The 26,543-nt window shown below is 48.7% G+C and overlaps 1 protein-coding gene across 1 annotated transcript; it reads left to right on the top strand.

Annotated features, from left to right (window-relative positions):
* Nucleotides 1-4,413: 4,413 nt before the first annotated feature.
* MEX3D (mex-3 RNA binding family member D) lies at nucleotides 4,414-25,595 on the top strand. Its single transcript, XM_050933749.1, has 2 exons — nucleotides 4,414-5,224; nucleotides 23,337-25,595. The coding sequence occupies exons 1-2, from the start codon at nucleotides 4,651-4,653 to the stop codon at nucleotides 24,605-24,607; spliced, it is 1,845 nt and encodes a 614-aa protein (XP_050789706.1). The 5' UTR covers nucleotides 4,414-4,650; the 3' UTR covers nucleotides 24,608-25,595.
* Nucleotides 25,596-26,543: the final 948 nt, after the last annotated feature.

Genomic DNA, 26,543 nt, shown 5'->3' with positions numbered 1-26,543 from the left:
TAATCAGAGCACCTGGGTTTAAAAAGGAGCTCACTCCAGTCAGGCCAGGGGGAGCCAGAGGAGAGGAAGTGCATGTGAGGAGTTGGGAGCAAGAGGAACAAGGAGCTGAGAGGGAGAGGGCGTGCTGCTGGAGGACTACAGAGTACAAGTATTATCAGACACCAGGAGGAAAGTCCTGCGGTGAGGATAAAGAAGGTGTTTGGAGGAGGCCATGGAGAAGTAGCCCAGGGAGTTGTAGCTGTCATGCAGCTGTTACAGGAGGCACTATAGACAGCTGCAAATCCATAGGGCCCTGGGCTGGAACCCAGAGAAGAGGGCGGGCCCGGGTTCCCCCCAAACTTCCCAACTCCTGATCAGACACAAGAGGAGCTGACCCAGACTGTGGGGAAGATCACTGAGGTGAGCAAATCTGCCAATAAGTGCAAGACCCACCAAGGTAGAGGAGGAATTCTGTCACATTAGATATGAGGAAAAAATTGCTAACTATACGGATAGTTAAACACTGGAATAGGCTTCCAAAGGAGGTTGTGGAATCCCCATCTCTGGCAGTTGAACAAACACCTGGCACTGATGGTCTAGGTTTACTTGTCCTGCTGCAGTGTAGGGGCTGGACTAGATGACCTGTTGAGGTCCCTTCCAGCCCTACATTTCTGTGAGTCTATGATTAAACACTGTCCACTCTGTTGTGTGAGAAACAAAGGGATAAGAAATACCGACTCAGGGCAATAGCAGCAAAATGTTACCCTTTGGTGTAATACTTCATGGCCATTCCCCTTCAGGTCAATTAATACTTGTACAAAATACACTCAATAGCTTTACACCCAGGTCCTGCAGAGACTTGCACGCATGCATAGCTTTACACACTACACGTAGTCCCACTGAAGTCAATGACACCAGTACTCATATACATAAAGTTACACGTATTCGCAAATGTTTGCAGGATCAGGGCCTTATTTTGTTTAAGTATCCTTCATAAGAATTCTAACCCAAACAAGCTTTACAGAGAGAAATATCACTGAGAGGATCAAACGTCTTCTCTTTTCTCTACCATCTCCCTTTTTGAGGGCTGATGATTAGTATTTATAAAATGAGGAGATCTAAACAAGAACAGGAAAATATAGTTCTTAACAAGCAATCTATACAAGAGAGAGACTGCTTCGTTGACTGCTAAGAAAAATATCACACTATCAGTAATCATGGTAATGGAAAATGTATTAAAATCCTCCAAAATCTGATAAGTAACTAATGAGGTTGGGGTGGGAATTAGAAATTCTGAATACAACTGCATGTATCAACAAAAGTATCCATTATGCATTTAAAGTTCAGTCCACTTAAGTTCATTGGAGCATGATTTTGATATTTTAGTGTATAAAATTTCATTCATTTAAAAATAAAGACCATAGAGAGAAGCATTCATTAACACACAATACTGTGACTGGCTATATACCCTCATATACAGAAGGATCAGCTTAATATTTGCTTAATACCACCTGTGGGGGAAATCTGCCCTGTCACTACAGGAGGCGTGGACTACATTTTTATCTATTATCTAACAGCATTGCAGGCATCTGTGGCACTTTGCACACAAATAAAAGATGTTGTCCTTCCCTAGAGGAGTTTACAATCTAGGTTAAACAACATGACATGACAAAGGGAGGGGGGAAAGCAGGAAACAGGAGAAGCCCACAAAGTCTAATGTTATGAGGTTTCTTGTTCTCACATTTTATGTCCATGTTTTGTTGGATTTTTTTAAATTTTCTTTTTATTAAGTTGGTAAACTGGGATCTAGTGGACCTGTTCTATCCTTGATATAATAATCTTGCAGTGCACACTGAATCGTATTTTACTTATTTAATATACTTTGTTTTTGTCTTTATTGCTGGTGTTCACAAGAAATGCCCATACTATTACGCAGTGTGATATTTGATTATTCTGAGGTTATGGAAGGTTAGTTTTTGAAAACAATAAAAAAGGCAGGGGCTAAATATATGCTCTTTCCTACTTAATGCTGGAGGTTTCTAATGCATTGTTTCTAGGATCCCACCAGGTATATTACTTGGCAATTGTAGTTTATGAAGGTCTATATTTATACTCTGATGTATTAGCTTGGGAGCTACTCGTTAGGAAAGAAGAGAGCAGAAGGAGTAGGTAAACTTAAATTATAGGGGGTTTGGAAACGCCTTCATATTAAGGTTGCCTGACATTTTCCTTACATTATAGAAACTGCTGGTGGTCTGGAGAGCTGCATCACGTGAAAATCATAGAAATATGGGACTGGAAGGAACCTTGAGAGGTCATCTAGTCCAGCCTCCTGCGCTGAGGTAGAACCAAGTAAACCTAGACCATCCCTGACAGGTGTTTGTCTAACCTGTTCTCAAAAATTTCCAACAACAGACATTCCACAACCTCCTTTGGAAGCATATTCCAGTGCTTAACTATCCTTGTAATTTGGAAGTTATTCCTAATGTCTAACCTAATCTCCCTTGCTGTAGATTAAGCCCATTACTTCTTGTCCTACCTTCAGTGGATGTGGAGAACAATTGATTACTGTCCTCTTTGTAACAGCTCTTAAGCTATTTGAAGACTGTCATCAGGTTCCCCTGCAGTCTTCTTTTCTGGAAGCTAAACATGCCCAGTTTAGTTTAACCTTTTCCCCTGAGATAAGGTTTTCTAAACCTTTGATCATGTTTGTGGCTGTCCTTTAGATTCTCATGGAGCACTCCAGTGAGGCCTCAGCAGTGCCAAGTTAGGACAGTGCCAAAGATAGTTACCTCCTGTGTCTTACATCTGTTAATACATCCCAGAATGTTAACTTTTGCAACTGCATCATACTGTTGACTCTCATTCAATTTATGATCCACTGTAACCACCCAATCCAGTTTTTCCCTATTTTGTAGTTGTGTGTGATTTTTTTTTTCTTCCTAAGTGGTGTACTTTGCAGTTGTCTTGACTGAATTTCATTTTGTTAATTTCAAACCAATTCTCTAATTTGTCAAGGTTGTTTTGACCTCTAATCCTGTTCTCTAACATGCTAGCAACCCCTGCCAGTTTGGTGTCATTCACAAATGTTGTAAGCATACTCTCCATTCCATTAGACAAGCTATTAATGAAAATATTGAACAGTGACAGACTCCTGTAGAACCCCACTCTAGATATAGCCTCCCGTTTGACAGCAAACCTGAGCTACTACTCTTTAAGGATGGTCTTTCAACCTTTAGGCACCCACCTTATAGTACTGTCAGCTGGAGTAGATCACCTTGCCTTAGTTTGCTTATAAGAATATTATGTGGAACTATATCAAAAGCTTTACTAAAATAAAGCTCTGTCATGACTACCGCTTTCTCCTAGCCGCTAGTCACCCTGCCGAAGGAAATAAGGTTGTTTGTCATGATTTGTCCTTGCCAAATCCATGTTGACTATTCTTTATAACCCTATCATCACCTAAGGGCTTTCAACCTGCTTGTTTATAATTTGTTCCAGTATCTTTCCTGATATTGAAGTTAGGCTGACTGGTCTATACTTTCCCTGGGCTTCTGTCCCCTTTTTTAAAGATCGGTATTATGTCTGCCCTTTACCGGTTTCCTAGGACCTTGCCTCTCTTCCATGAATTTTTACCGATAATGGCTAATGGGTCCAAAATTGCTTCAGCTAGTTCCTTAAGCTGCCTCCAATTAACTTCATCAGGCACTGCCAACTTGAATACAGCTAGGGTGAGCAGACAGCGAGTGTGAAAAACTGGGACAGGATTGGAGGGTAATAGGCATCTATAGAAGAAAACGCCCCAACTATCAGGACTGTCCCTATAAAATAAGGTCAGCTAGTGACCCTAACTACATTGTCTCTCACATATTCTTTCCCTAGGGTGGTTTGTGTTCCTTCCCTTTGTTAATACCACATTGAATATATGGTCCCAGTTTCCTTTTTTAGTGACGATTGAAGGAAAACAGCCATGAAACATCTCACCTTACTTGATGTCCACTGAGCTCTCCTTGGCCAGTAAGGAAAGGAGCTGCGGGAGTTTCCTTTGTCTTTCTGTTGCTGCTAACGTATTTACCAAGCCTCCTCTGGCTGCCTTTTCTGTCCCTTGCTCGGTGTAACTCATTATGTAATTGCCCAGGCCTAAGGGCAGCCTCCGGCGGGTGAGAACCCAGTATTTTGGGGGTGCTGTCAGGAGGAACAGGGGCACGGTCTGCCTAGCCCAGGTGCCCGCAGCACTCGCGCTGTCTCCTGCAGAGCACCGGGCAGGGCGAACTCAGCCACACCCGCTGCCCGGGCCCCAGCCGCGCTCCCTCCCTCCCCGGCCGCCCGTGGGCGGCCCGGCTGGCGGCAGGCGGCGCTGGTTGGCTGCTCCCTGCCCTGGCCACATGGGCCGGGAGGCCGGGCCGCCGCGCATGCGCCCGGCTCGGCCCTGACCCATTGTTGGGCTGGGGCTGACGTCCTGGGCCTCTGGGCGGAGCAGCGGGGGGAGGCGGGGGGCGCTGCTCGCGGCAGCCCCTTCTAGCCCCGCCGCTGCTGCTGGATGCGGGCGGCCGGGCGGCCGGCGAGCAGACAAAGGAGGCGGCGGCGGAGGAGCGGGAGCGGGAGGACTCCGAGTGCAGGCGGAGCTGTCAGCCCCGGGAGAAGGGGACCAGCCGGCAGCGGCGCTCCAGCATGCCCAGCTCCATCTACCAGCCCGACGGGGGGCAGGCAGCCTGCTGCCCCCCTCACTGCCTGGGGCTGCTGAGCCCCCCGCCGCCACCCGCCGCTGGGGCCGAAGAGCCGCCGCTGCTGGAGCCCGAGCCGGAGAGAGCGGGGCCGCCGCAGCCCCCGCCCGATCAGGAAGAAGCGGCAGCGGCGCTGAGGTTTGCCCTGGACCAGCTCTCCATCTTGGGGCTGGAGGAGGAGGAGGCAGAAGAAGGGGTGATCGAAGAAGGAGGAGTGGAGGAGGAGGTGCTGGAGATTGGGGATGGAGGGCTGGATGAAATGGACCATGGGTCAGGGCTGGACAGGGGAGTTGGGATGCTGGGGGGGCTGCCAATGTTGGATCCAGATGTGAGCCCCTCCACCTCCAGCATCACTTCCCCTCCAGATGTGTTCAGCAACTTTCACCCCCACCTGGGCCACCACCACTCCATCTTGGCTGAACAGATGAGCATCATTGGAAGCAGAAAGAAGAGCGTGAACATGACTGAGTGTGTCCCTGTCCCCAGCTCTGAACATGTAGCGGAGATTGTGGGGAGACAAGGTAAACTTCAGCGGCCTTTTTTCCTTTTGTTTTACCCATTGTCTGTGTCTCTCTTCCCTTGTACCCTTTCAATTCCTCCACTCTGTTACAGGCAGCTTTTCAGGTTTGATACCTTCAGATAACACACTATCTGAAATGGAGAAAGGAGGAGATGCAAGTCCATGAGTCTGTATAATAAGCCAAAATATCTCTATCTCTCTCTCTCTCTCTGTCACTTAAAATATTCCCTCTATATGTATTGAGTGATTTTAATAGAGCCTACATATGTAATTAGTGTCTGAATAACTCAATCTGGGAACCAGAGGACATTGGTAGATTTGGAGAGAAAGGGAGATTCCTGTAGCTTAAATACTCCTGGGCCACTGCTCTGTACCAGTATCTAGTTAGAAAGGTGTTTGCCTGTCTCTTGGAGAGCCATGGCATGCACAGAAATGTGTGTTCTATGTTTTTTGGGTTTTTCCCCCTAGACAGCAATCAGAAAGTATGAGATGCACTGGCCCATCCCAGTTTTTTATTTGGGTCAGTTTTAGTCTTTGTTTCTTTGTGCTGAGGAGTGTGGAGTGGAAACTTGTTAGAAATAAAACCCCTTCAAACTCTTTATGTAGAGACACTTTTAATTCTATTTTATAAACAAGCCATTTTGAAATGACTCCGCATTTGTAAATATTTTACTAGAGTTTGCTGTTGTCTCAACTATACAGGCCTGCTACACACTGTATATTACATAGATAGATACACACCCACAAAGTTTTCATGATTACTGGACTTCTCAAGTCTGTGGAAATAGACTGTAAAGTATAAATGACTATGAAATAGATGAAAATACTTCCATTTATTTAAATGATTTCCCCACACACACACGGAGGGAAATCATTAATTGATCTCAGTTGGATTCTTAATTTCATCTACTAATTTAAAATATGTTAATCACTTGAGCTATGAAGTAGATGTGGAGGGGCATAGGGATCCCTGACTGCAAAAAAATCTGTCACAAAAGGACACAAGGGCACGCCTCAATGCTTGTGGTACTTAGCTGGGTGTGTGCTGGGTGGGTTTTGTTTCTTTAAAATAAAAATATATTTTAGTCTTTAAAGTTACATCTTAAAGAAAAACCCCAAATAAATCAAATGGGCATTTTAAGTATCAAAAATCATCGTCGAGATCTGAATCTTATCTCTTTGCAAACTGACCTCCCGTGTGTTTGGTCTGAGGTGCAACCTTTCCTCCCTCGACCTCTGACTATTGCCTGCCTTTGTAGGTGTGTGGCTCCTGGTGATCATTTCATTTTAATGGAAAGCGTTTGTGGGGCCCTTGTGCGTTTTTCATGGGTGGAAGTGGGGTGGTGTGGCAGCCCCATTGTTCTCTTTGTTAGCTAGAGCCATGCTGTGATTAGCATGATGACATCATACTCTCTGCTTCCCATTGGCCTGCTCCCAGAGCTCCAGCCCACTTCCAGGCATCCACAATCCCGATTTATACCAACTGCTCATGCTCAGCCTCAACTTTCTGTGGTTACCTGGAGGCTGTGCTGAGAGCTTGTGAAGCAGCAAACGGTGGGCGTGAGCCCTGTAAGGATGATACCTGACTCTTGGGTCAGAGTATAGCAGGATCTCACTGCTTCTTGGCAAGGCCACAGGAAGTATCCACTTAATCTCTGGTCCATCCTCTCTTGGGGGATAGATTCAATGATCTAATTGGTCTTTTCTTTCTCTTAACTGTTAGGATCCCAAACCAGAGTCCATTGCCCATTCAGGAACTCAGATGTACTGTCTGCTTGGGTGACGGAACTACAGAAAAGCCATAATTCCACATCTCATCAACCCTTATTAAATTAAACGTGTGTCTCCTTAGGTTGCGTGCTCCTAGTCCTCCAGGAAATACTTGGTGCAGAGGGAAGCCTGGATGCTTGTCAAACTCTGGGAACTGATGTGGTTTATGCAAATATGCTGCAAGGGTATTAATAATCAATATGATTTAGGAGTGGCATGCTGTGAGGGAGAGAGCGCCCTGGAATAGCACATGCAGAGGCTGAAATGGAGTAGAAACTTGGGTTCATAACACTAACAGATTGTAGTTGCTTCCACTACCCTCGCCCCACAGGGTAAATATTGAAATACCTTTTAATTTTATATTTTCCTGTTTTTTCCTCTTCCCATGTTCCCTGTCTCCCCCATCTCCCAGCTCTTCCAAACAATTTGAACCTGATTCAGATCTGCTCTGTGGCCCCTTTTCTGTCACCTCTCTTGGCATAAAGTAGTAGTAGGGCTGGCAGATTCAGCTCTGGAGGGATTCTCCCTGCACAAAGGAATTCCTAGGGTGCCATCAGGTTGGTGCTGCCCTGGCTGTGTGCCACCTCATGGAGGTGCATGTCAGGACATTTCCAGGGGAGAGGGGATGTAGCTATTCTTAACCACCAGAAAAGCCCTTGAGACAATTGGTGCAAATTAGGACTGTGTTGATGCTGCTCCAACTTGCATCAAGGTCAAACTGGATCTGACCCAGCCCCAGAATAGGGAAGACACAAAGGTGACTTTACTTCCTCTTGGTCCTGCATCAAGCTCAGCTTGAGTGCAGAAATGAAATCAAGCCCTTCCCATTCACAGGTTGTCTGCTTGAAATTCTTGGCTCTGTGCAGATCTGTCTTGTAACGTTCCCCAGACATGGGATCTAACTTTCCACTGTGCCCTCAGTCCTTTTTGGAAGTACAGGTAGTGCTCTTGTGGTTTTGAGGCCCCCTGCCCAAGTATCTCTGAGCCTTTTTTAGCCCCACCAGAGGGATGAGAGCTGTGGTTTTAAATGACTGGGCTTCTGTGCATAACTGCAATGTCCTAAGAATCTTTTGTCTGCATGAAACTGGTGTGAAATACAAGCTCCGGAATGAATTGGGTTCCAAGATCCCTTGATCGCTATGGACGCATGAATGTTAATCCTTACAATATGCTTCTATGTTAAAGTCAAGTCTACTTTAGTAGGATGTCCCAGCAGATGACCTTTCACCCCAATGAAGTAGAATTACCAATTAAGAGAAAGTAGCAGAGATCCATTGCCAGTGTTCTTTAGTCCAGGCGTTCTCAACACGTTTCTTTCTGAGGCTCCCACGACGTGCTCTAAAAACTCCACAGTCCACCTGTGCCACAACAACTGTTTTTCTGCATATAAAAGCCAGGGCCAGTGTTGGAGGGGTAGCAAGCAGGGCAATTGCCTGGGTCCCATGCCACAGGGAGCCCTGCAAAGCTAGGTTGCTCAGGCTTTGGCTTCAGCCCTGGGTGGGGGCTCAGGGCTCTGGGTTTCAGCCCCAAACAGTGGGGCTTTGGTTTTCTGCCCTGGACCCCAGCAAGTCAAATGCTGGCCTTGCTTTGTGGCCCCCCAGGGGGCCTCAGGACCCTGCTGTCATGCCTAGTCTGGGTTAAATTACTAGAAGTAATTGATATTTTAGCTGAGGGTAGAAAACCCTCTCTTTGCCTCAGTTTCCCTGTCTGTAAAATGGGGATTTATTTTGCCCATCGTGTCACAGTGAGCCAGTGGCAGAACTGGAACTAGAATTGATGTCTCCTAACTTCCCAGTCTGCTGAGCTGACCGCTGGAGAACATGGCCTTCGTGCAGTTTAGGCACCCCCATTTTACAGATGAGGAAACTAAGACCAAGAAGTTAACTGACTTTTCCTGGGCCTGAAAGATTGTTTCTGAGCCAGGATAAGAATTTAAGTGTTACTGTCTCCTAGATCTGTGCTTGGGCTGCTAAGCCCCACCTCTATAACTATAATATATTTCTTCTGTGTTACGATTCCGTGTTGTAAAGGTTCTGCTACCTTGGCTCCTAAATCAGTTGTAATAAGGAAAATGAGCATGAGGTGTAGTGTGGGAAATGCTTTGTTTCAGGGATGTTTACAAGGATAAATGCACCATTGGCCCCTGCAGGCGTAGAATGCAGTGGAAGGGTTATGGGTAAAATCAGTTTGACCTAAGCAACCATTGGACATTTTATTCACATCGCACGCTTGCTGTGCAGTCCAGAAAGTCTCGTTGTATGTATTCAGGCAGAAGTCCTGGACTTGGACTGTTGCACATCAGGACTGAGGAGTATTGGCAGAGCAGGGGTTGAGGGGAGATCCCAGAGACTGAATAGCGGTGGGGGGGGCTGCACATCTGGATTGAGGTGCATCGGCAGAGCTTTTCACACAAGTTTTTTTGGAGCAAAGACCTTGCCTTCCAATATGTCTGAAGACCACCTAGCGCTTTCTGGGAGTAACCGGAATGCAGATACCAGCCCTGACTGTACTGTGTTTAGTAGCCTAGCTTCCATAATCACCAAACTGAACTGTTACAATAGACTGAGTGTGAAAGTCTTCAAGAGCCTCGTTCCGTCGGGCAGCAGTTTTCCCATCAGAGTGTGTAAGTAGCTCCTTGTGTCAAGGCTGACCCATGAAATATGTCGTTCACTGTGACGCCCCACCCTTCTTCCAAGGCTATTAATTTTATTGTTCCCTGGGACTTTCAGGGACCCACCGACACTGGCCTGTGCTGTGTAAAGCAACACATCTGCTCAGTCACCACAACTGGCTCTCATCAGCTGAGCTTACAGAAACAAGGAGCTGTTCAGCAAACCGAGAGTGAGCAGCCCCCCATCCCAGGGCAAGAGGCTGCTGGAGTGGTTTTGGTGCAGGTGCCCAACGACTGTGCATCTTCCCGCAAGCTGCCTGAGAGTGGGGAGCATAGGGCCCTTCCGCTCTCCTCCGCATCCATACTGCTTCGGCTGGCACATGGCGGTACCAAAAGGCAGCTCAGCCCAGAGGGATTATGTTGTGATGCCTTTGCATGCAAACCGGGTCATGAATCTGGCTGTGGGTGGGGCCGGCTCAAAGGAGCGCTGTAGGCATTAATTGCCGTAATATGGTTTTCTTTTGAACCAGCAAAAACCGCGGCAGTACTAATGAAATCAGTGCTGGGTGGGGGCAGGGTACTGGAGCAGAGGAATTGAGGGAGGTTACTGGCCCACGCTTCTGACGTCCCCTCTCTTCAGCTAGGCAGCGAGTTACCATTGATTGGAGCAGGGGAAGAACTCCTGGGTTCTATTAGATCTCACTTGGAGTTGAGGTGTGGCCTTGAGCGAGTCACTGCCTCTCTCTGGGACTCAGTTTCCCCATTTGTGATATTGGGACAGTTCTTATCTCGGCAAGAGATTTAGAAGAGTTGACGTTTGTACAGATCCTTGGAGGAAAGGTGTTCGAGAAGGGTGAAATACGGCCGCTGTTTGACCTCACTCCAGGAGTCCCAGTAGTTCCAACACCGAGAACATGCTGTAGGACTATGAGTCCCAGCTTCACATGGGGGATGATGTATTGCTCTCACCTAGGCCTGCTAATGATCTTCCTTTTGTTTTACTCAACTCTCTCCTTTCTGAGCCCTAACCTAGCTCTTCTCTCTGCCATCATGCCCAGCATATCGGATAAAAGGAGCATTTTATCAGGTCCCTTTATGTCAGTCTGCAATTTCCCAAATGTGTCTTCCCCTTGGTCTGAGCTCAGGGCCAGAAACACCCTGTGCTGTTACAGAGCTCTCCTCTCACTGCATTATCTGGGAGCTAATCTTGGCTGACACTAAGGGTATTCTACACTGAAACTCCCCCCACCCCCACAGTAGCAAATCTCAGAAGCCAGGTCAACTGACTTGGGTTTGTGCTGGGCTAAAAATAGCAGTCTAGATGTTCCTGCACGAGCTCCGAAACCCGGCGAGGTGGTGGGTCTCGGCGCCCCAGCGGAAATGTTTACGCTGCAGTTTTTAGCTCCATAGAGAGACCCTGGGTCAGTTGACCCAAGCAAAGAAAAACTCACGCCTGGCCCATGCCAGCAGACTTGTGCTTGCAGGGCTCGGGCTGCGGGGCTGTTTCATGGCTGTGTTGACTTCCTGGTTTGATCTGGAACCCAAGCACTGGGATCCTGCCACTTCACGGGGTCCAAAAGCCCGGGCTCCAGCCCAAGCCCAGATGTCCACACAGCAGTGAAACAGCCCTGCAACCCAAGGCAGCTGGCATGGGCCAGCTCCGGGTGTCTAGTAGCTGTGTGGACATACCGCAGGCTTTTTTTGCAGGGTAGATGTATCCTGACTTTCTCCACTGTGGCCTGAAGCAAGTGGCTTGGTCTTCCTGCCTCAGCTTCCGCACCGCCTGGAGAAAGCACAGAGGTACAGCACATGCCTGCCTTTCCCAGTGGTGGTGGAAGGCTGGATTCATTACCATTTGCGGGGCTCTTTGGAGCTGAAGAGTGCATGCAACAGAAGTGCTTACGTGATGGTTCTCCTCTTCGTCTAGCCCGAGCCCTGGCGCCTCTTGTGCCAGTGTTGTTCTGTTACACGAGGGATTGCAAACTCTGTATTGCCAACGGTGGCATGAGACCTTGGATCAGGGAAAGGAGGTGGAGATGTGCGTAGCAACTAAGCTTGAGCAGCCTCTTTCACCAAAGAGAGAGCTCCTGTCCCAGGGGGCTAGTTGAGATGTGCTGGCCAGAGGGCAAACTACGGCCCCCTGTTCTAGAGGTTCCCAAGGGGCTGTCCCAGCCACTAGTGCTGTAAACATCTCTTGTAGGTAAGCCCTGCCCATCCTCAGACTTGCCATGGTGCTGCTCGGGATGGGAGCACTGCAGGCTGGCCTGTATTTGGTCTCGGAGTGTGCTAGAGGACCGGTGGCACTTTGAAGTGACAGACTCTTAATCCCCCTCTCGTTTCTCACCAACATCGCCCCAGGTCTGTTTAGAGAGGCGATGGGCTCCAGCAGCTGCTGCCCCATCCCTGGCGTTCGTGAAGTGCTCCCCGCTGAGAAGGAGCCCCAAGCATGTCCTGCATCCTGCATCTCATGATGCTTTGCATAGCCCTGGTGACTTGGCCAGATTCCAGCTTGGGTAACTGCATTCTGCCTCTGCCCTGTTTCTGCTGTTCTTCACTTCCTGTCCTAAATGGATGGTAACTTCTTAACAGTCCACAGCAACACGCCTTTTCCACCCCAGAGGTGGGTGCAGTTCATAAGTGGCTTCTGCGATTCCTGTGTGTGGTTCTGTACATTAGCATCTCCCTCTAAAGCGCATCATTGATCCCTCAGGGATGAAAGGCAGAGTGTGAGTGGAAGATGATTATCACGACGTATGTGCCTGCTATTGAAACGTAGCCGTTCTGCCCCGCAGCACTGGAGGAGGGGCAGTGGAGAGAGCCACACGCCTGTTTAAAATGACACGGAGGAATCTGGCCAAACAGCAGAGTATAAATGTCAGCAGGTGACTGGGGCTTGGAAGGGAGGATTTCAAGAGGAGGATTCCATTTAAACCAGTCTATCGAGCCGCCTTTGCTGGGTGGAGATGTGGGCGGGGGCCAAGCTGGGACGCTTGGTGTGAATAAAGCTATCGCCACTTTCCCCCATCGCCCCCCGCCCTGCACGGAGGAAAGCCTCCCGGTCCAGGACCGCATGTGCTTGATACTCAGTGGTACTAGAGCACATGCTTAAAGTTAAGCACCTGTTGACACGCTGTCCCGATCGAGGCCTAAATCAGGGCTGAATGTTTTCTTTTAGGACCCTGAAGTGAAGCGTAACCTATTGCAGTTGGAGATGAGGGAACCTCTCGGTGTGTTTGTCACACCAAGCAGGAGCGAATGGATGAGTTACAAACTGGAATGTCTCTGCGAGTGGTTCCCCTGGGGGCCGAGCGAGATTCATAGATTATTAGGGTTGGAAAGGACCTCAGGAGGTCATCTAGTCCAGCCCACTACTCAAAGCAGGACCAATCCCCAAGTTGCCCCCTCAAAGATTGAACTCACAACCCTGGGTTTAAGCAGGCCAATGCTCAAACCACTGAGCTGTCCCTCCCCCTACTTTGGTCTGTAATAGAAACGTGGATCTAACTTTGTTGTTAAACTTGTAGCAAAGTGTGTGCCCTTCTCCTCCCCTCCCCCCACTGAATGATGGATCCTGCCAAGCAGCACAGCCTTGTTCTGTGTTAATACCGTACAGCAATGTGGCTCATCATACCCAGCTCTCTGAGCCAGGGAGTGGCTTTGTACAGCACCTTGCACATCAGGATCCTGGGCCGTGACTAGGGCTCTTAGGTGCCCTGCAAATACAAGTAGTAAATACTAAGGGTAGCCACACGGCCACCTTTGGGAACATTACTGGCCCCTCTACAGCTCTGATGGGCAGCTCTCTTCTCTCTGTTTGGCACTGCCAGGCCTGCCATTCAGCCATTTCGTCACCCTTCGGATGAGGCCAGTCGATACCACTCCGTCCCCAGTGGTTTCTCCAGACAGTACAGCTTCCCTCTGTCCTAGCTCTCTGGGGCTGTCCCGCCCATCTGCATCCCTTCCTCCCCTGCCCCAATGCTCCAATTTCCAACCCTTGCCCTCTTCACAGCTCAGCTGCCCTGTTCCATCCTTAGTGAACAAAGACCCCTTCCAGATACTGGTGCTCTCCCTGACATCCCAGCTGCCACCTAGTAACTGTCCCTGCATAGGATACGGCATCCTTTGTGTGCGGGTCGGGATTCCTTAGTGTGCTAACAGATCTGTGGCTGCTCCCTACAGAACCATGGCCTGCACCGTTTCCCATTGCCCAGCGCTCTGTGTGTATACTGCAGTGTCGTCTCAGTCCCCAGCGTGGCTTGGTTTCTGGCTGTTACTTAAATACACATTTGTACAGGTTTCTGTTGTCTATTTTTTTCAGGTTGGATCTGCCCTTGCAACTTGTAAATTACAAGCCGCTCAGTCTGTATGTCCAGGCCAGCCATTCACCTCCTGCTGTGGCAGGCACCTTAGCAGCTGACCCTCTGCGCTATGCAAGCTCCCTCTGAAACTCTTCTCTGGCCATTTACTAAGTGGGGTTTATTTTACCAGTCTCGTTGTACTGGTAATGCCCTGTGTGGCTGCAACTCTGTTGGTATAAAGGTTCCTAGTACTGATGTGGCTAATTCCCCTTCCCATACAGGCGTAAGCTCTACGGGAATAGCTTTGATACCAGTAGAACCGCAGCCACAGTAAAGGGCGGTACCATTGTAGCTGGAGCCATCTAGTTAAGCGCTACAGAAGATACTCGCTAGTAGCAACATACTTGTTCCTTTTCGCTGTGTTGCTCCTAAGCAGCTGTTGCTGTTATGGGGCGTTTCGTCTGACCAAAGACAGCCTGCTTTTTCTGAGACGTAAAATAGCTCCAGTACTCGCTAACTATCTGTAATTGCCACAATGCAATGTATGTTTGTTATTGCTACAGTATTGCATTAGTGTCCATGCTGTACATTTTAACATGTGCTCTGTTCTGCATTTGTAGCCTGCTAACATATTGTAGCAATAAAGTAGTATTCATTGAGTGAACATTATAAAAGTATCGTGTTTTCTTTTGAGAACCATCAAACATGGACCCTGATAACAAACACAGCCTCTTTGTTCTTACTTGTAAACATTTTTTATATTCGCACTTACCTGTAATACTTCATATGCCCTGTACGTCACCCTGGATAAGGGCATCTGCTAAACAAATAATACTTTAATTTAGGTTATTACAGTATTATTCCACATCCAAATGCATTTTGTTCATACAGTATCGACTTGTAAATTAATTATGAATGGATAAACTCATTTCAGGTGAAAGAATTTGCTCTGCTTCTTCTCAGTCACAATTTTGATTTGGAGATGGAATTCAGTGTCCCCAAGAGACCTCTGGACCCTGTCACGTAGTCTCCCTAGCTGCGAAAAGTGCCAAAGTTTGTTCAAAACTTTCAACAGCTTAGAGTTGGTTGGAGGTGGAACGTCCTCAAAAACATCCTCACTCTCTTGATTAGCCTCTTGATTATGATATGTTTCATCAACACAGGCTCGTTTCTCTGGCCTTGCAGCAGCTGCAGCTCAGTAATTCCTCATCGAGCAGCTCTCCGAACGTGAGCAAATCCTCAGCCACAGCAGCTACTAAGTCCGCTTTTTCCACGTTGACTGGAAGTGGGACATCATTCAAGGGGATTGACAAACTCTTCGACATTCTCATCTCACCCATCTTCCACGGGCACAACAAATTTTTCTTTCCTGAAACAGTTGGAAATTGTTGTCGGCTTTACATCTTGCCAGGCCTTAGCAATGGGATGAACCAATGAGTTGAAGAAGGGAACATGAAGGACCAACAAATACTGCTCCATTCCCACTGTAACCAGGATCCGGATTATCCCGATTCGGTCTGCTGTTTGCGGCCTTGGTTTCCAGGGTGCGCACAGGGTACGTGACGAGAATGTAGCAGTGCTGACCCTGCGTGTTCTAGGGGTATCGCCCTCATCTCCCATTGCAGAGGTCCTGGGTTCTTTTCGTCCCTCCCCACATCAGCATGTGATCTGCGAAAGGGAGATGATGCTGGTATCCTTGGGCTGTGCTACACAGATGGTCATAATGATCCCTTCTGGCCTTAAAATGAACCTGTGGGTGATCAGCATGTCAGCGGACCTGCCCCCCACCCTGTAACCCCTACGGCAGTAAAGAGTAGCCTTTCCCCAGCTTGTATTGAATTTCCCTGGGGATTAGATGCCTCCCCCATGTAGCAATGGTGTCAGCCGATGGCCACTAGAATTATTCAGAGAAGGGTATTTCTTAAGGCATTAACTAGAGATGGATCTGGGTGGTGCTTGATTTGTGAAGCGGCTGTGTCCCTTTGGGATTTACCTTGGTGGTGATGGAAGTTCAGGTACATTGTACCTGTTCAAAGAGGGTGGGTTTTCCTACTGATCTCAGCATGAAACCTCTCATGCTGAGGGCTTCTGCCTTAGCCAGAGGAGCAGAGTTTGGTTTTATTTTGGAGCAGTTGTATGAACTCTCCCCTCTGTTCTGCACCCAAAGGAAGCCGAGCTATAGCATCTGTTTCAATGGCCTCACAATATAAGCCTCCCATTGATGCAGTGTGCATGCTGGAGACTGGCGTAACAAGAAGTGAGGAATGGCAGTGTTCCTGGGCCAGAATAATAGGCAGCCCTTTGATGCCAGGCTGCAAAGCATTACTGGGAGCATGGCCAGCACATGTAAATACAGCAGCCCTCTTGCACCAGTGGCTGCCATTTTGGACTTTGGACTTCATTAAATCTTTCAAAATCTCCTGACTTTTTATAATGCTCTCAAGAAACGAGAGGTTTTTAAGGGAAATGTTTCAAATCCCAGGCGTGAGGATCATCTCCAGAGGAGCATGCACTGGACTCCGAGCCCCACTGCACATCCACCAGGCTTTCTTCCTTTACAGTATCCACTTTAACCCTCCATTGACTGTGAGCCCAGTTCTTCCTTGCTGTCACTTCCACCTGTGCCAAGCAAATGTAAAGCGCTGTCAGATCCCAGTGGCAGTATTTTACACACACTTGCACACACGGCTGCACGAGGTGCCCGATGGTGAAGCACCAGCCCTGTATTTTATAGGAGAGAAATGCAGTGAGCATGGTGTGTATATATAAAATACACACTGTTAAAATAACATTGCCGGCCGTACTGACAGGTGTGCTAACCCATTCACATCAGGCTTTGCTTATGGAAAGCAGGCAGCATAAAGGGTGAAAAGTGAATCATAGAAGGCCAGGGTTGGAAGAGACCTCAGGAGGTCACCTAGTCCCACCCCCTGCTCAAAGCAGGACCAACCCCAACTAAATCAGATGTTGCTGATCAATGACCTCGGGCCTGATTTGGAACCCTCATGGCTTCAGTTGGCTTTGGCAGGAGCTGGGGGGTATTCAGCACCTCTGCAAACCAGGTTCTTAGGTGCCTTACAGGTGTGAACAGAGCAGAGGGTGACTACTGCCTGCCTTCCTTTGTGCCATTCAGCTGATAGCTCTTGCCAGAAGACCCCAGAATCCTGATCTCTGCTGAATGAAGGAAGTGATTCAGTTATTTTGGGCCAGATTTACCCTGGTGTAGCTTCAGTGGCATAACAGCCGGGATGCATCTCCCCTTTAACATTTCAGATCAGCTCCGTACTGAAGGGTGCAGTAAGACCATTAATAGTTTGAGATTTGAAAAGTTCTTACTGAAATTCCTAGCCCAAAGCTCTGTGTGTGTGAACTCTGAGCTGTCCTGTTTCTAGGGGATCAAGTCCCAGAACTTTTCTCTTTTCTGCTACTGCATTTCATTTCCTGGCCATCTGTTTGAGTTGCATCCTTTCCCTGAGGAAGGCAGAGTCAAGGGAAATGTGTGGAGAGAGAACCCCGGCAAGATCATTAGCGTAATGAGACTTGAAGGTGGGTAGAAAACTTCCTTCAGTGTAATGCGTGGTCAGCATCACGTCAGCCTAGAAGCGTAGATGGATTTTTATCAATGTGATGGATGCATTGAAGCAGAGTTACTGTACAGATGCATCAGCCATCTTGACATGGTAGGCTCATTTCCCTGTCAATACGTAGCTGTCTCACAACATTGCTGAGGACTGACTCCTAGGAGTGTATGTAGTTCTTTCCTGTGGCCAGCGAGAAAGGCAGAAGGCTCCCTCTCATTGCAGGCTTTGTGCCGGTCCCCCCAGCCTCTCATTGCACGGGATTGAGCAGTTTACTATATACGGTGAGATTCGAATGAGCATGTTACTCAAGAGTGCCGGAGACATGAGTCTTCCTCCAAACCCAGGAGTGACAAAGGATCCTCAGCCCTGAGTTAGCTCTCTGCCAGCCATGCTTCTTGAAGACAGTGTGATCAGGTGATCCCAAAATGGGACAATGAGTCAGGCAACCTGGGTTCTGTTCCTAACTCTGCCACTTATTTGCTGTGTGACTTTGGGCAGTTCCTTAACCTGTCTACTCCTTTCTTTCACCATCAATAAACTGGGGAGAACATCTGTCATGGTGGCAACTGCTTTGAGATCTTCAGGTTAAAGGAGCTGCTTGTAGGCCTGATGGTTCATCTCCACACCCAGAGTGTTACCCTCATCTCACAGATAGGGGAACTGGGACCCAAAGCAGGAAATGGCTGGCTGCAGGAGAGACAGCCCGTCACTGACACAGCCAGGCTGGTAATTCAGGAGTCCCAGCCTCCCAGACCCACTTAAGCAGACTAAACCTGGCTGCACTGACCAACCCATAAATGTACCCACCCAGCAGGCTACTAAATGAGTCATGTCCTTACAGCCCCTAGCCATAAATACACCCACACAGTGCCAAAAAAGGCCCCCCACCAACAGAAGAGACAAACGCTTTTCAATTGACATTCAACTTCCTGCATGCTCGGACCATGGTGCGATGCTTTATGATTCTTATGGTGCCTCCCAGAGGCCGGCAGACGGAGTCCAGTGGGCTGCGAGAGGGGATGAACTCAGGCGTGTCCTCGAGTCTGAGCCTAGAAACATAGCCCTGTGGCCATTCTGGCTGACCACACCTGGCGTGCCGTGTGAGAGAGAGCGCCGTTTCGAGGGGCTCTCTAACAGGGCCCCCGTGCAATTAATCTTCACTCCTTTTATCAGGGAGTGTCATCGGCTAGTCGGCTCCCTGTTGGAGCAGCTTCCATAAGTAAAATCCAGCTGCATCTGTTTGTTGGGTTTTCTTTCTCCTCACTCCCTTCTGCTCCCCCACCCCCCCAAAAAAAAAATTCACATCTGGGTGGGTGTGGAAAACCCCAACATGCCAAGCTGTGTGCAGCAGCTGACATACCAAGCCCTCCCGAGGGGGATAGAGCCTGGCATAGCCATAACTCACAGGCAGTCAGCTGCATCTAATCCTGAACTTGTGCTGAAACCAGCATTAACTCTCCTGTGATGTGGAGATCTGCTATAGGTCACGCTGAGCAGACGTAGCCACAGGCCAGGGCTGGAGTGTACCTTAGGCACGCAAGTGACTTTGGGTTCCTGCCCCCAAATCTACATGTTGCCAACCTAAGAGCTAAATTCTCTGCAGTGAGCAGGTTTGCTTCTCTGCTTTATTTGCTGTCTTTTATAGCACCTAGAACAACAGATCTGTAGTGGAGCCAACACCCCTTTTTATCTGCTCCACTCCAAGACTTAGGGAGCAGGTTGGTGACTCTGGGCAGTGCCAGCTGGAACTTAGAGAGACTGAGAGAACCACAGGGTCTGTGTCCAGCAGCCTCAATACAGAATCCCCTTTACATTCTGTCCAGCAAAATTCAGTCTTTCTCTGACTTTAATACAGTCGCTGGTGCTTTAATACAGTTAAGATCTTAGGCCACAATCCTTTCAGAGGCTCCATCTGCCTGTATAATTACTGCCATGTGGAATCCCAGTGCAGTCACCGGGTCTCCATGTGGGAGTAACTGTATTTTAGCTCTTTCCCTGATGGAGGAGGCTCAAGAGAGTGGCATACATCTCTTTCCTTACTCACCCCAGCTATAGGAGAGATCCCCACTGCGGCTTGTACCACAGAGTCTTGACTGAGGTCTTGTCTACACTGAAAAACTAGCTCCAGTGTAAATTCTCTTGATTTAGTTCTCCTGATGCAAACCCCTAATGTTGGCACATTGCACCAGCACCAAGTAGGGGTCACTCTCTTTGCTGAAGCACCTTTAGTGTAGCACCAGCATAAGCCCTGCTGTGCCGGCTCAGCCCTGCGTATGTCAGAAAGGTTGTATCAATGTAACTGCATCCGTGTGGTCACACCAGTCTGAATATCCTTCATGCAGACCGGCTTAGAATGAAGCTTCCTGTTCTGTTTTATACACAGTTGTGCCAGAGGAGCGTAGTTGTACCATGCTAGTCACCGCAGTATCCGAGCGCCTTCCAGTTGTGCATTATGCGCCCTGACCATACACATCACACGTTGTTTCTTTCCTTCTCTCCCCAGGAGGAGAAGTGTGTGCAGGATTGTGTTTTGTTCTGGTAGAATTTTAGCCACTGCCCCCCGCTTTTTTTTTTAAATACACGTTACTCTCTCTTTATGTTAGAGAAGCCAGGTCAAAGAAATGCACCCAGCACTGGGAGTGGAAGGTTTGTGACGTTCCTTAGTTCCTGGAGGAAGTTCATTCCACAGTCTCGGACCAGCCCCCGAGAAAGTTCTGGCCCCCACACAGATGAGCTGATGTTAGAGAGTCCCAATGGGCCAGAGAAATGCATTTGTCTGCTACAATGTGCAAAGCTGTTCCCCACAGTTGTCATCCTGGAGCTTTGTCATGATGTGGGCTTTGGGAAAGCATAGCCACCACCCAGTAAGACCTCCTTGATTGGCCATTGATGGGCTTCTCAGTCTAGGTTGTGTGCATGATCTCCAGAGCCGGGGAGTCTTCTTGGGGCTTTTAAAAACTACTTCCCCACTCCTTTCTCATCCTCCATAGACTATATCTGGGCCCCAAGCTCAGAACAGCTGGTTGGGTCCCAGGCTGTAGTGACACCTTGATGCTCCTGTTTCAAACGTAACTCATTTCTCTTGTTGGCTTCTTCAGAGTTGAACGTATTTAACCACGGTGAGAGAGCTCCTGTTTGATAGGGCCGAGCCCCAGTCATTCACACGAATGACCAGGAGACCCCTTTGTGAATGACCGGCTGAATTTTGTAAGTGATGAATGAACACCATCAAAAAGCAAGGATTTGGCATCTATAAATGCACTCAGCTTGCTCATTTTGACAATTTTTCAGTTTTAATTTTCTGACACACTTAATGCCCTTGTCAGTGTGCTGTGATATACTTCCTAAAAGCGGCCACGACCTGACTGCAGCCTCTCTGTGGGGATGTGGTGAAAGGAGACCCATTTTATGTGCAGATTACTACGGTTCTACAAAGCCTAAACCTGGGGCCTGGTCCAGTGGTTAGGGCTCCAACCTGGGACTCGGGAGAGCCATGTTTAAGCCCCTGCTCCACCACAGACTGTCTGTATAATCTCAGGCATGTCAGTGTCTCTCTGCCTCAGTTTCCCACCTCTATAATGGGTATAATAGCACTGCCCTGACGCACATGGGTTCTGTGATGACAAATGCCTTGCAGATTGTGAGAAGTGCTGTCGCTACAGTGATGTGGGGGACATGTGCCTTAGATAGGTTGATAACCTGTCTGACCAGGGTCCTTCTAGCATATCTCATGGTGTTATCAGTATCTACTGGTGTTTCTTTTGGACTGTCTTTTTGTTGTGTGTTTGTACAGGGCCTGGCATGATGGGGTCCTGGCCCATGATGGGCTGCTAGGTGCTGCCGCAGTACAGGTGATTTAATAATGTTTGGGTGAAACCAAAGCTTGGGCAGGCAGAGAGGATGTGGACGCCTCTGTCTTCGTGATTGGGAACAAAGGGCAGGAAACAAGCCTGGTCTCTAGATTTAGAATGTGTCACTTTTGTCAGTTTTGTTACAGAAAGTTATGAGAGCGCAAGTAGAGTGAACACAAATCGGGCAGAGTGGGACTGTAGCTACCGGAAACATATCCCCCGAGAGGGTTCTGATCGGCGTTAAGGGAATTACTGGCTGTATTTCAGTAGCCTCTGGAGGCCCCAGCTGATATCAAGGCCCCTTTGTGCTAGACCCTCCGCACACACGCAGTGAGCGACGAAGAGCTCACGGTCTAAATAGACAAGACAGACAGGTGGGAGGGGAAACAGAGGCACAGAGCGGGAAAGTGACTTATCCAAGGTGACGTAGCAGGTTGGTGGCAGAGCTGGGAGTAACACCCAGGTCTGAATCCTAGGCCGACGCCCCATCCACTAGACCAGCGGCTCTCAGCCTCTCCAGACGACCTTACCTCTTTCAGGAGTCTGATTTATCTTGCGGCCTGTCAAGTTTCACCACGACTTGCTCACAAAATCCGACCTAAAAATACACAAGTGCCACAGCGACTATTCCGGAAAAATTGTTTCCTTTCTCCTTTTTACCCTACAATTATAAAATAAACCAATTGGAATATAAATGTTGTACTTACACTGCTCTCTATACTACTTGCTGAAATGTAAGTAGGTCATTGTCTGGATGATTTTAGTTTGTACTGACTTCGCTACTGCTTTTTGCGTAGCCTGTTGTAAAACTTGGCAAATCTCTAGAGGAGTTGATGGACCCCAGGAAGACCTCTGCCTACCCCCAGGGGTGTGCGTACCCCTGGTTGAGAACCACTGGGTTAGATCACTCGGCCTGTCCCAGAGACCTTCGAGCCAGAGCTGCATAAATAGGCCCTTAATTCAGCCCCTCTGGGACTCCTAGTGGACACGTTCCCTGTCCTCCATTTGAATTCTTCCTCCAGGCAGAAACACGTGAATTTTTTTAGCCCAAAAGCAAAGGAAGAAGGGAAGAAATTCCCCCTGTCTGTGTGTCTGGACAGGGGGTCTCAGTGGGGCCCCGGTGAGAGGCTAACAGTAATATACCTGCTCGTAACGGGAACTGAAGAAAGAAAAGATGGGCATGGGGGGGCGGGGGCGAGAGGGGGTCCCCTTCTGTTCAGCCTGCCTGGCCTCTGTTTAGACAAACACCCTCACCCCCGTCCTTTGGTCATTGGTGTACTCATGGGTCAGGGTCATTTCAGCTCTCCATGTCGCAGGCTGCTCTCACTTAGTTTGCTGCCTCCTGAGCTCTGGGAAGACATTCTTTGGCTCCAAATAAGGGAAGCATTTGGGATTTAAAAAACCCCAAAGGGTCATTTCTCTGCACCTTCTCGAACCTGCTGTTGAGATAAAAGTAACTCCTGTGCCTGCTTCCTCTGCCATTTCCTTCCAGTCCATCTCCGAGGGGGAAGGCCACCACGTAGGGCTGCTGTAACTATTTACTTGGGCGAGCGTGTCTGTCTCTGTCCCCTTGACTTGCCCACACCTCTCCGCCAAGGTTTCCCTTGTGTTCACCTGTTGCATGTTCTCAGTCCTTGATAAGGAGCTTTCTGGGGCAGGGACCATCTGTGTCATGTTTGCACAATGGGGCCCTGATCCCTGGTTGGAGTCCCAAGGTCCTGCCCCAGCGGACATGGCGACGGAGGGTCAGCAGGCCTGTGTGTTTCACACTAGCCCATACCATTCACCAGAACTCAGTTGTAACTTCCTGCCTGTGAAGCGTGAGGCCTCCCCTCTCGGAAGGTTTCCTGGTTGTAAGTCTGAATTTAGTGAAACTACTGCATTGTCTCAGGTCTGTTGGCTTCCCGGCCCTCTTTCCAACACGGGCAGCAGGGTGTGCTTGGTTCCCAGCTTCAACCTGGAACTTAATACGTGTCGCTTTTCTGTCTCCTTTGCATTCCAGGCTGTAAGATCAAAGCCCTGCGTGCTAAAACCAACACCTACATCAAGACGCCAGTCAGAGGGGAGGAGCCCGTCTTCATCGTAACCGGGAGGAAAGAGGATGTGGAAATGGCCAAGAGGGAGATCCTTTCAGCTGCTGAACACTTCTCCATGATCCGAGCAACTCGCAACAAGGTCAACGGCCTGACAGGAACCGTGCAGGGTCCCCCCAACCTGCCAGGGCAGACCACCATCCAGGTGAGAGTCCCCTACCGGGTGGTGGGCCTGGTGGTGGGGCCCAAGGGGGCCACCATCAAGAGGATCCAGCAGCAGACGCACACGTACATTGTCACGCCCAGCCGAGATAAAGAGCCTGTCTTTGAGGTGACGGGGATGCCCGAGAATGTGGACCGGGCCCGGGAGGAGATCGAAGCCCACATCACCATGAGGACAGGCTCCTTCATTGACGTCAGCGCAGACAACGACTTCCACTCCAATGGCACCGACGTCTGCCTCGACCTGCTGGGCAGCGCGGCCAGCCTCTGGGCCAAAGCTCCCAACCCCGCCCGCAGGCCCTCGTCCGGCCTTCGCAACGACAGCCTGAGCTCCCTGGGCAGCACCTCCACCGAGTCCTACTACAGTGGCCGGGTGGCTGACACCAGCCCCACCAGCCCGTACAGCACCAGCAACGGCTTCAACTTCAGCGAGTCTCAGGCGCCACCGCTCAGTTCCGAAGACTCTGACTTCGGCTTTGATTTCCTGGCCCTGGACCTCACCACGCCTACCACAATCTGGTCTCCCTTCGAGCGCTCCAACCCCCTGCAGGCCTTCAGCAGCTGCTCCTCCATCAACGGCTCGCAGAGGCGTAACAGCAGCATCAGCAGGACGGCCACGCCCCGGCACTCCCCCACCCTCCCAGAGAGCAGCGTCGCCCTGGACCACCCCCTAGCCCGCCGCATCCAGAGCGACCCGGTCAGCACCTTGTCCTGGCTGCCCACCCAGGGCTCACTCTCCTCCTTCTCCAACAGCACAGGCTATTCCTCCTCCTCCTCCCTGCCGGGCAGCATCTCCGGCACCTCAGGCTCCCCCACGGATTCCAGCAGCTCTGACGGACACCGGAAGAGCTCCCGGGAGTGCATGGTGTGTTTCGAAAGTGAGGTCATCGCTGCCCTCGTGCCCTGCGGCCACAACCTCTTCTGCATGGAGTGCGCCATCCGCATCTGCGGCAAAGCCGAGCCGGAGTGCCCTGCCTGCCACACCCCGGCCACTCAAGCCATCCACATCTTCTCCTAGCTGTCCATCCGGAGTCCGATCGGATGGGCCGCCACCCCCCATCCCCACCCCTCTCCCTACAACACAGCTTTTTAAGAACTTTTAACTGTTTAAATCAACCATTTTATTTAAGGGATTGGATTGGGACTGCGGGTGGGGAGGGTGAAAGACGATGTTTCTTGCTTGGTAGAAAGCCGGAGAGGAAGATCACGGGGGGGGGGAGGGGGAAGAAGGGACGAGGAAAATGACAGGAAAGAGGGGCGTGAAATTGCAGAAGGGAGAAAAAAAATCAAATGTTTACAGAATAGCTTTAACTCTGAACCCAGGTGTGGCGGCTGGGGAGGAGAACGAGCAGCTGTTCTTCAACAGTTCTTTCCAAATAACAGTATTCAGTTTGCAAAGTGAAATAAACAGAAAGAAAAGGTCCGGTTGCACTTTTTATTTTAAGACACACAAGGGTTGTCTTTATTTTTTTAAAAGCATTTTATTATTATAATATTTTTTTGGTTTTTTTGTATGTAGTTATTTTTTTTGGACAGTTCTTGACGGTTCTATAAATATATCTCTATTTTTTTTGGTAACACAGTTTAACCTTCTATTTTGCCAATGTGAAAGCTGCCCACAATGCATTGAAAAGGACAGGTGTCTTGGCTGGGATTGCGGGGAGGACTAGGGAAGAGAAGAGGTGTGGGACAGTTCGGGGCACAGTTAAGCACGTCATGTCGCAAAAAAAGATTATTTTGATTGCCTTTTTATTTTGTTTTGTTTAGTTTTATTTTTTTATTTTTTACTTCTTATGTATATGTAGGGAATTTATAGGAAAATATGTACTTTATTGAATAAATTTTAAGAACTAAAATATATTTTATTTTAAAAGAAAATAACGGACCTTTAACCTTACATGGCTAAAGTACTGATTATATATTTGCTGAGCTGACTTGACGGTTATGAAAATTGTATCAAGAGTTTTATTTTTTGACTTCTTAATAAAGACTTTTTACTATATATAAATGTACTGTCCCTCCAGCGTGCTGCTCTCTGCGAGGTCCTAGTATTACCTGTTACATCACTTTGACTCTACAGAGAAACACTGGCGTGGTGCAACCAAGCAGTGACCACTCTTACTGCATGCCTGCCCGCGGCGTTTGTTCAAAGAACGGCAGGCTCCATTTCAAGCTCTGGCTTTCCAAAACCATTCAGACAGTATGTGCGTGCTGACTCCATTTTCTTTGCCAAATCCCAGTTTTGACAAACTACACGCCAGTTACGTAACATTGCTTCTGCAATTAGAACATAAGAACAGCCGTACTAGGTCAGACCAAAGGTCCGTCTAGCCCAATATCCTGTCTGCCGACAGTAGCCAATGCCAGGTGCCCCAGAGGGAGTGAACCTAACAGGTAGTGATCAAGTGATCTCTCTCCTGCCATCCATCTCTACCCTCTGACAAACAGAGGCTAGGGACACCATTCCTTACCCATCCTGGCTAATAGCCATTTATGGACTTAACCACCATGAATTTATCCAATTCTCTTTTAAACGCTGTTCTAGTCCTAGCCTTCACAACCTCCTCAGGCAAGGAGTTCCACAAGTTGACTGTGTGCTGCGTGAAGAAGAACTTCCTTTTATTTGTTTTAAACCTGCTACCTATTAATTTCATTTGGTGACCCCTAGTCCTTGTACTATGGGAATAAGTAAATAACTTTTCCTTATTCACTTTCTCCACATCACTCATGATTTTATATACCTCTATCATATCCCGCCTTAGTCTCCTCTTTTCCAAGCTGAAGAGACCTAGCCTCTTTAATCTTTCCTCATATGGGACCGTCTTCAAACCACTAATCATTTTAGTTGCCCTTCTCTGAACCTTTTCTAGTGCCAGTATCTCTTTTTTGAGATGATGAGACCACATCTGTACACAGTATTCGAGATGTGGGCGTACCATGGATTTATATAAGGG

Source organism: Gopherus flavomarginatus, chromosome 24, assembly GCF_025201925.1.
Source record: "Gopherus flavomarginatus isolate rGopFla2 chromosome 24, rGopFla2.mat.asm, whole genome shotgun sequence".
NCBI lineage: Eukaryota > Metazoa > Chordata > Testudines > Testudinidae > Gopherus > Gopherus flavomarginatus.
This window is presented reverse-complemented; position numbering and strand designations above follow the sequence as displayed.